A 10,600-nucleotide genomic window follows, 5' to 3' on the forward strand; every position below is an offset into this window, starting at 1 on the left:
AAATCGAATTTTGTTTTCGTAACTATTGATTGTAGTTGTTTTTTGTTATTTTTATGTGTTTTGTTTTTATGTTTTTATATTTTATGTTTTTTCTTGAAAGCTGAGGATTTATTACATAACATATCTCGATATCAGATAGGCTTTTTTGTGTTTTTGAGTGACTTTTCAAAGTTAACCGGTCGTCCGTAAAATCATTTTTCCACTCTTATCCAAAAATAATTTTTTGCAAAAATTTATTACATTTGAACTACTGAACTGATTGAGATGATCGACATATTAAATTGAAGCCAATAAGCCAATCTTTTTTGAAAAAATATCACACTTACCGGAAAGATAGGATTCTAGTCGCATAGGTCTAGTCTAGTCACATAAGAATATTGAACGAAGACTTAAAACATGTTAAATTTACAAAATAATGACTCTAAAACGAAAAAAACACCTCTCTAGAACCCTCTTTCCAAGTTCAATACTTTTTTCAATATTTTATCTATTAAAAATCTACCTCATTGGCTTCAATTAGATTTATTGATCATCTGAATCGGTTCAGAGGTTCAAAAGTTATGATTTTTTGAAAAAGTCATTTTTGGGAAAAAGTGGAAAAAATGAGTTTTCGGACAACACTAAAATGGAAATGGACATAAGTTTAGTTTAATAATAATCTATTTGGTTTCTGATACTAATATATTTTATTTCTACCATGCCATGCTCCTGCTATCAAATTTTCGTTTCCTTGTTTTTTTGTTTTCTCCGCTTTTTAAACGAAAAGATATAAATTTTTTTATAATGTCATTCCTTGTTTTTTCACAATGGAATAAAGTGGATGGCAAAACATACATTTCTCCTGCCATTTTCTTCGGCAAATCAGCTTCGTTAGGTTCCAAATGCGATTTCATATTTCGGAATAGAATTTCCATTGCTAAGAAGAAATTAAAAGTCTCATCATTCACTATGCAGATGGGAGAGTTAGAAGCTGTAGCTCGCAAATATGAAAAAAGAGACGGTTGATACAATCTAGGTTGTGTTTTGCTGACTACCAATCTCTTGTTACACTGCTGACATGTTCTTTCCCGCTGAATAATTTTTTTGATGATGAAACCAGCTATATAGAACAACGAATTTTGTTCTGTTCTGTCGAGAAAAGTTTTCGCTTCATCGACGGTGTACTCATAGTCGAATTCAATATTCATATCATCCACATTATCACTAGAATTAGATGAAGCTGAAATTCGATATGATGTCGATGCTGCTTCATTGTCCATCAATTTCTGGGCTGAACATTCTTCACGCCGCTTTGATAGCAAATCTATCAATCCAATAAGATGTTGTTGTGTATCGGCTGTATACGAAGCATTCGGTACTACGGTCATGTATTGCGAAAGAGTCACAATTTTCAAGTTATTGCTGAATTGCAATGGAGTTGGGCGTCGTTGCTTTGCACGAATCAATGAGAAAAGACTCTCCAGACAATCTTGGACGAACCGCGATGTAAATATTTGTGGGTGTCCTTCATGCAAAAGCCGATCTGTCAACCTCACAATTGCATTCGTGCAAACGATTACACTTGTTTGCCATGGTTTCCAATATCCGTGTCCTACTTGGAGATCATACATTAACCGCACCATGGTCTTCAGATGAGCGATATCCTCGTCATATTTCATAGGATCATTCAAACAAAATACTTTTTCTTCTGCCCTATTATTGATAAGCTCGAACCATCGAGCAAAGTCTTCTATGAAGCATGCGGTAGTAAGAAGCTCCGGTAATTCTCGTATTTCCGCATGAAACTTCAATGCTGCAGCCACCGTCCTGTTGCAATATTTTGTTGCGTTGCATACTTTCATTTTATCTATTGAAGATGTTCTGTTGTCAAAGCACACATCCGAGGCCGTTAGTCTGTGACAAAGCCGCAACGTGTTGTTTATTTCGGAGTTCACGATTGTGGTTAAATGGTCTCGATGAACAATATTGGATGTTAGCTTTTTTTCACGAACATACCAATCCGGAACTTTCAGGTAGACATTGTTCAACCAGCCATGTACTGTATTTTTAAATACGTGTACGGGATCGGGTATGATCTCTAGCATTCTGTTCTCAGCGTTTGGATGAGGTATCGCAGCATTTAATGTCTCATTTTTGCGACGAATATCGATCCCCAAATCCTTCCACATGCGCTGGTTTTCGGACCCGGAATCTGTTGTTATAAAATGGACACGCAAACTGATTCCCTCTGCTCTTGAAACTGCAGACAATACAGCATTCTTCAAAAACTCTTTTTGTATAGAGTTGCCGGTGTACTCGAAAGCAACCACCTGTTTCCAGCGCGCTGCGATTCCAACTAGCATGAATACCAAAGCTTTACAGGCTAAAGTTTTGGACATAGGAAGCGTTGTTGTTCCAACAAACTGCTTCGTATTTTGGCAAAACTCATTTGCCTCGTCTATGCTCATTTCGTCTAGAACCAATCCGCAGTCCTTTTCTTCAACCGACATTGTGGAGACTTTATGTTGTAGCAGCTCGAATATATCTTCAAGAATACCTACAAAATATCATTTCATATATTAACATGCGATGAGACATATGATTATAATTACATACCAGGACTGAAACGAACTCCTTCAATTTGGCGTAGTAGAGTCCTCGGGAAGCCTTTTTGAATAAGCTTGTCGTATCCACCTTGACATGCAAACCGAATTTGTAAATTTTCCGTAATCGTTTCATTGGACCAACGTTTCACTTTTTTAACCTCTCCTGTTAATAGCTTAATTTGATCTTCTCTGAAAAGCTTCTTCAAGGGTTGTTTTCCACGAATTCTCGAGGTCAGATATCCGCATTTTTTCTTCCATTGTTTTACAATTCTATTAACGGTTACATCAATATAAAATATTAGAAAATAACATATTTTTTGACACACTACCTTTTCAGCTTGGAAATTTGATGTTTCAAACGAAATATTTCTTCCTGTAGTTGTTTATCTCCTTCATATACGTCAACCAAATCATAATTGTTCTCAATACTTTGTATCTCTTCCCATTCCTCATTCGCGGATGCAGCTAAGGTCGGAATTTTCGTAACTCCATTTTCATTGTATTTCCCATCAACAAAATGAGCCTGTATATATACTAGTATTAGGATATGTTTTAGAATTAGTTTTTAATACTTACGCTACATATTCTTGTGCTTGATTTGATTTCAAAGAATGGAACTTCTAATTCACTGTTCACGCAAAATCGAATCCATTCTTTCCGAATATTTTTGTCTTGAGGGAACCGATAAAATTTATACTCAGGATGAGTATCCGTCCTTCGCTCACAATTTAAGGCTTTACACTTCATTTTTATTTTTGAATTACGTTTTGTATGAATAAAATGGCTTCCTAACGTTGTTTTGGTTGTATTCCTGCTCATATAATAAGATAGAATGTTTTGGTTCAGACAATGAGAATCAGCATAACGCTGTAACGGTTGTCAGATTAGATTTATTTGCTAAAAAAAATCCCAAATTTGTTTTGGAAACGATTATATTATAGATATGGGTATTTAAAAGACTTATTTTATCCTTTTAAAGCATATTTTTGAGATTGTCTATTTGAAAATATGCAATAATCATTGAATTCGCACCAACCAAATGTTACGATTCATTAAAATAGAAATTTGAAAAATCCGATATTTTATAATATTTGGCAGCTCTGGCATCTTCATGTCATGGCTTCGTTTTTGGACGACGAAGAAGAGTAAGAAGCCAGTTGTCTGGTCTTGTCTTAGCCTAAAACGTACTTTTAAACTGAGTAGCCTGGGAAAATCGTCATTTCAGATACTAGAGGTTAATGAAGAGAACTACGTTAACATGGGATGTGTAATAATTTCAGAGGGAAATTAGTATTATATTTTTCGCCCGATGGCCACAAGGGTCACCTCTATAGCGTGGTTCCCTAGTCATTATCATGGAAGCAATAATTCTTATTGGGAATAGGTACGAATGATCAGGGTTCACTGCGGTGAGTGGTTTGATTCTGGAAACGCGAACTCTCTACTGTTCGGAGAAACGAGATTTCGAAAACAATACGCATTTTCATCATACCGACCATACATTTCGTTATTAGTCGTGCGCAGTACGTAGTTTTTCTTACTGACCTGAGAAGGTCACCGAGAAAGCTGCTTAAAACTCCCGAACTTCATCCATCACGCGTGTCACATTTTAATATATTTCTTCAATCACCACAACTAATGTTATTTTTGGGCAACCTGAAAAGGTCGTCGAGAAATTTATTAACACGTTGATTCCCGAATTTTTCTTACTGTGCGTTCCATTCAGTCCGCATCATGGTCATTTACACAATATGAGTGTCGGTTTCCGCTTCCAAAAATATACATAAATATATATAAAATATGTATAAAAAGAAACTAGTCAGAAATTCGACTAAAAGCAGTCACAGAAAGACAGAGTCGACGATATATTTTTCAACCTGAGAAGGTAAAAATGTTTGATCTTAAGTTTATCTGATAAACTATAAAAATGCTCTTTTTTTGTGACGTGTCAACGCTTTAAAACACCTGTTTTTTAAATGCTTGTTTCTCACAAATTACAAAATGGAACGTCACAAATTACAAAATAGAACCTAGGATTCCTCTTCAAACAAACCTCAAACAACTTCTTATCCTGACAACCAATGCCTACTGTGATTCAATACACTCTTAGCTTGATTCCGTAAAATTTGAAAAAAAATGCTCTAAAATACCTTAATGGCAGTGTTTTAATACGTCCGGATTTTTACGTGTTCAGCTTTTAGTTCTTCCACCCCATTTAAATTCCTTTATTCCATGGCCATACAAAAGTATATAAAACAGATTTTGCTGTTCTTCTGTCCACCAATAGAGGTAATTAACGGAATAAGTTCACCATAATTTCCATATTCATCCCAGCGTATGGTAACACATTCCAGCAATCGCCATTGTTCTGTGGATTATCGAGTATTCGTTGCTTTTGGTCGCTATAACTCAACAACGTGACCGAACAAGTCCGGCGAGCTGTGGACACGTACTTATGTGCATTTTTCGAAATGAATGTTTGCTTCTTATGAAGTGTTCTCCCTGCTGGGATTACAATCAAATACATACGTTGCCTAAAGTGATTCATTTTCTCACGATTCTGGAATCGATATAAATAGTCTGGGAGTCTCGTCGTATCAGCAGATTTAAGTGGTACGATAGAATGAACAAGATGATCTCCGCGATTCTGGTATTTGTTGTGTGCCTGGCTGCGACCGCTCAGTCGACGCCCTTTGAAGGAACACCTTGCTCCGCCAAGTGTCCATCCGGAACGGAGATAAGTAAGCATTACTCTCCTGAATATCACTATTGGTGAAATTAATTATAGTTTTGTCATGTGACCACAGCAAAATGTCCACCTAACGAATACTTCAAATGCTGTGGAGGTTGCGCCCAGCCGAGCTGCGAAAATCGGGATGTTAGCAATATTCAATGCATCCGTTGCCCAGATGAGTGTGTCTGTCGTCGAGGTTACATTCGGCGGGAGGAAGGAGGACCCTGTATGTTAATCAATCAGTGTCCAGCGACAACGAAAACAAGCTGAAAGTCCATAGTGTGACCAATGATAACCGGAATAACGTGTAGTAACAGAGTGGAATAAAAATAATCGCAAAAGCTTAATTCATGGAACGGAATTATTTCCTACGCATGTGCTGTCGAGCGGTTTGAAAACTTTTCGAGCTTCAGCGATGAATGAGAGCTTATTTTCCGCCGTCTGGTAGCCGCTGTCTAAAGTATTTGTAGAAGCATCTATCTCTGCTAGTGAGTACCACTGTTGATGTGGCTGTAGCTACAAAAGCACAACGTCGATAAGTTTTATCGTTCAGATTTATACAACAGTCTGCATATATTTCTTGTCAGTGCTGAACTATTTTAATTGAAATCGTGCTTAACTCAAAAACGGAGCTTAAGGCGAGGTGTTGTTCCGTTTATTTCTCTATAAAATCTTATTTTTATCTGTTTATTTATTCATAATTGGATCAGGTTCTAATGCAAAAACATACTCCAACTCCAACTCCAATTCATCTGAAGCTAGTTGTTCCAGAAAAGAATTATTCCTTCCAAATAAAAACATATAAACAATATTAGTGGAAATGGGGGTAAGACGGACATGTTAAGGAAAACTTCAATTTTATCTTTGGAAACTCATGTTTCCAAAAATTTAAAAGCAGTTTCTTACAGTTCAATATACTGGTTTTCGAAAAAACTGGCCAAATGTTTTATAAAAATGTGTTTTTCATGTTTTTTAATGAAAATAAAACAAGACGAAAAGTAGACCATTTTTATCGGTGCGGGTAAAATGGTTATGTAGTGGGGGGGAGGGTGGTTGGTTGTATGGACAGGTTCATAATATATACGAAGCGTAGAGGTTTATCGGTTTCACTCTCTCTCAGTGTTTGTGCGTCCAGTAACTGAAATAGAACAAAAAGAGAAAGCAACATAAAAAAGAGCTCAATATTCTTCCCCTCACCTTCCATCATGCATTGGATTTGATTATGGATGTGACTGTCCATTTCACCCCAGTAGTGCAATTATTTCAATAATTTAAATTTACCACCTACGAATGAATTTACTTTTCCGTACATACCTAATATCGCTTCTCTGTCAACTCACAAACTGAAATATAACCATCAGAGAATTCAATTTTGCAATTAAACCACTCAAAATGCTTAATATCGAAGCTGCAAAAATTACATCCACACGCGGAATCATGTTCGACTTTCGGTTTTTGTTTCTCTATTCCAGTATTTAGGATCAGTATTCATTTTCATAGGATGGTTTAAATATTAAAGAATAGCATGTAGAAGGGTTTCCCATCAACAGTAATTTGAAATTCATAGTGCAACTATACAAATCAACCACCTGTCCATCATACCCCCACTATCCGTCTTACTCGCGGCTCCCCTACTTCTGTTAATGGGAACCCCTTTGAGGCTTTGATATTAGGCTGTCAAAAAAGTCCTGCGGTTTTTTTTGTATTTTCATTTGTTCATAAAATTAGTTACAATCATCTGTTTTAAGTCAAATATGCGCCGTTTTGTTCGATGACTTGTTCCCAACGAGATGCCAACTTCATAATACCCCTGTTATAGAAGCTCGCTTCCTTATTGGCAAAAAACTCGGATAGCCAATTTTCACAGGCCTCTTTTGTGGCTAACTTCTGACTGCCTCGCTCGTTCTAGCTCGTTCGCCATGGACAAAAACAGGTGGTAGTCACTTGGGGCAAGGTCCGGACTATACGGCGGATGCAAAAGAACCTCCCATCCGAGCTTCCGGAGCTTCTGGCGCGTCACCAAAGAAGTGTGTGGCCTGGCGTTGTCCTGATGGAAGACAATGCGGCCTCTGTTTATCAAAGATGGCCTCTTATTCATCAGTGCTACCTTCAAGCGGTCCAGTTGTTGGCAGTACAGGTCCGAATTGAGCGTTTGGCCATAGGGAAGCAGCCCATAATAGATTATTCCTTGACAATCCCACCAAACACACAGCAGAACCTTCCTGGCCGTTCTTGGCCACCGTCTGAGCCGCTTCAGCGGGTTTCGACTACGACCGTTTGCGCTTCACGTTGTCGTAAGTGACCCACTTTTCATCGCCAGTCACCATCCGCTTCAGAAACGGGTCGATTTTGTTGCGATTCAGCAGCGATTCACATGCGTCGATACGGTCAAAGATGTTTTTTTTGCGTTAACGTGTGTGGCACCCATACATCGAGCTTCTTTGTGAATCCAAGCTTCTTCAAATGGTTAATAACGGTTTGATGACTTATCCCCAGCTCTTGGTCGATGCTACGGCTGCTACTATGCCGGTCTTTCTCGGCTAATTCAGCGATTTTGTCGCAATTTTCGACGACAGGCCTTCCGGAGCGTGGCGCATCTTCGACGACCTCTACATCAGAACGAAAACGTTGAAACCATCGTTGTGCGGTGGAAATGGAAACTGTATCGGGTCCATAAACTGCACGAATTTTATTGGCAGCTTGAGATGCATTTTTGCCTTTGTCATAGTAGTACTGTAAAATATGTCGGATTTTCTCTTTATTTTGCTCCATATTTGCGACACTATAACTCACGAACGATGATGAAAGATGAAACACAAATTTATGCATTACTCGAAATTCAGAAAATCGAGAAGTAATTGTCCGATTTAGGGTTGTCTTTATTCTATCATATTTTCTGTTTAAAACATTTATTCCATGTAACGGAGAAACATATTATTTGCAAGTGGTTGAAAAATCTTGAACGAGAATTGTGTCTGAAAATAATCTGATATTATAATGATGAGTTTTGTTAGAAATACTAGGAATTTCATAGTTAAAAGAAAATTCAACGGGGTCGATTAGAAGATCAATCAATGAACAGTTCTGCGATTGAACCCATGAACTTGCTCAAAGTAAGAAAACGTGAATGTTTGAAGGTATTAGGTATTGATAACAAAAAAACAAAAGTTGGGCTGGACGAAGTTTGCCGGGTCAGCTAGTTATTGATATTTGTCGTGCGTTCCGGAAGCGTGTCTTGGCCGTTGTTCTGTCAGTTGATAATGCAATTCATTTTTAAGTTTTTGAAGTACTTAATGGTTCAAACAAGATCAGATTATAAACGAAAATAAATTTTATTCTAAATAAATGTAATAATAGATGAGATTGAAATAAGAATATAGAATACCAATTATGAGTGTTCACATAATCACGTTGCTGACGCGAGAAGTTCAAGCATAAAAAACGTCGGGAATTGCACTGCCGAAATTAAATCGTAGTTGAGGTACTACTTAAGGTATTCTGCAGATGGAACTGTACCATCAAAACAGAGTAGGATGAGACGACACAAACAATCTGAAATAATACACCAAACGAATCAGAACTAAATCGAAACTTCGAATTGACGGTTTATGTACCCTTAGGAAGAGAGTACGATCTATTGTCTCCATTCCCATGAAACGAACTTCCATCTCTTCATGCTTTATCTGGATTAACAGCAGCAGGACCTTCGACAGTAAGAAAATAATGATTTTTGCTACAAACCATTTTGATTTGATGACCCACTATTCGTCGCAGACGATCATCCCTAAATTTGTGAAATGCCAATTTTTGCACAATGTTCTGAAGAATCTTTTGCTAGACCACAGAAAACATTCTTTATTTGAAATTATAGTTCAATAAATTATATAGTATACCTTCAAAGGAATTGCGATGGATTTGTAGACGACAAGCAATGTTTCCATGCATAAAAACATAAGCAGCACAATAGAATTAAGTTTCGCCAAAAACTGATTTTTTCCGAGGTGGTAATACAAGTAACAAAACTGTTGGAATATCTGAAATAAATAGATGACCACTTTGTACTAACGTAATTATTTCATGGACATTTGGTTTTACCATCAACAAGATACATCCGCAGACGATTAGAAGCCATAGGAACATATGTATCGAATAAAATCCTAGGATGGACTGGAAGTGTCCGTAAATTTTTGAGTGAGCAATCGCGATTTGATTGATATCCTCACAATAATCCACTTCATTGTATCCAGCATGCATGAAGCATAGCTTGTAGTGCACAATTTTTATGCGATCATTCAAAATTTCGATACACCTCTCAATAGTTTCAAGCTGACAAATAAACTGATCCGTTAGAAAAAATCCACTCAAATATGTAGAAACATTGCAAATCATATTGATTTTTTCAAACTTTTCACTAATCGGGGATTTGATTATGTAAAAGAAGGTATTAATCACCATGCACACTCTTAGGGGAAACAATTTCTGGTAGATCAGGCTCTCCTTCAACTTAACATCTGGGAAATGCTTCAGCAGGCGTCTCGTCAGGGAAACATTATAATTCAGTAGTGATGCGTACTCCTTCAATCCGATCAGATGAGTGATCAACAGCATTAGGACTCGAATCCAGGATATAAGGTCGACGATAAAACTGAAGGAAGTTGGCAGTAGCTGGAATTGCAATGTATTTTTGCTGTTCGAGAAAAATCCCATCGCGAACAGGTTCAATAACAATTTTATCATTTTAGTGATGATTGAAGCAATAAGCAGTGGAATGCTCAGGTGGAAACAGTTTTTGGTGCGTTCGTACTTGAACGGATACAATGCCATCAGCACACAGCAGCAATGGTGGAAATAGAAGCACCATTGCGAAATGTCTTTAGGGTATGACATGCTGAAAAGCACTGAAGTGAGCCGTGTGGAGAATTGGCATTATTTATTAAATACTGAAACCGTTTGATCGATGACATGCGCTTCGACATCGTTTTAAAGTAATTTTCATGCTATATGTTTATAATCAATGTTCAAATTGATTACAAGTTAACAAATCAATTTAATGCATGGCCGTATTTGCATGTTATTAAAATTTTACCAGTTCACTTTCACAGCGACATGAGTAACCTCATTCAAGTGCATGTTTTGGTTCGGTAATTTTCAAACTTCGGTTATTTCGAAAATCCTTACGATGAGCGATGTTTTCTTTTGATTAGTTATTGGCGATGAACTTAATTGAACTTTTGTCAGTCAGGAAGAACCCAACAAAATATACCTAATCAGCAATATCAAG

At 37.2% G+C, this 10,600-nt stretch overlaps 1 protein-coding gene across 1 annotated transcript; it reads right to left on the reverse strand.

The window, feature by feature from the left end:
* Positions 1 to 8,991: 8,991 nt before the first annotated feature.
* Positions 8,992 to 10,206, reverse strand: LOC129774290 (uncharacterized). The gene is made up of 3 exons (XM_055778007.1): positions 9,415 to 10,206; positions 9,213 to 9,353; positions 8,992 to 9,153 (listed from the first exon to the last, which is right to left on the reverse strand). The coding sequence occupies exons 1-3, from the start codon at positions 10,204 to 10,206 to the stop codon at positions 8,992 to 8,994; spliced, it is 1,095 nt and encodes a 364-aa protein (XP_055633982.1).
* Positions 10,207 to 10,600: the final 394 nt, after the last annotated feature.

Source organism: Toxorhynchites rutilus, chromosome 3 (genome assembly GCF_029784135.1).
Source record: "Toxorhynchites rutilus septentrionalis strain SRP chromosome 3, ASM2978413v1, whole genome shotgun sequence".
Lineage (NCBI taxonomy): Eukaryota > Metazoa > Arthropoda > Insecta > Diptera > Culicidae > Toxorhynchites > Toxorhynchites rutilus.

What these genes read in the sequence shown, in the direction of transcription:
- LOC129774290 (XM_055778007.1), bottom strand. Translation starts at nt 10,206, where the DNA reads ATGTCATACCCTAAAGACATTTCGCAATGGTGCTTCTATTTCCACCAT. An exon ending in GCGGATGTATCTTGTTGATG is followed by an intron (nt 9,354 to 9,414) that starts GTAAAACCAAAT and finishes TATTTATTTCAG; the next exon opens with ATATTCCAACAGTTTTGTTA. An exon ending in CCATCGCAATTCCTTTGAAG is followed by an intron (nt 9,154 to 9,212) that starts GTATACTATATA and finishes TCTGTGGTCTAG; the next exon opens with CAAAAGATTCTTCAGAACAT.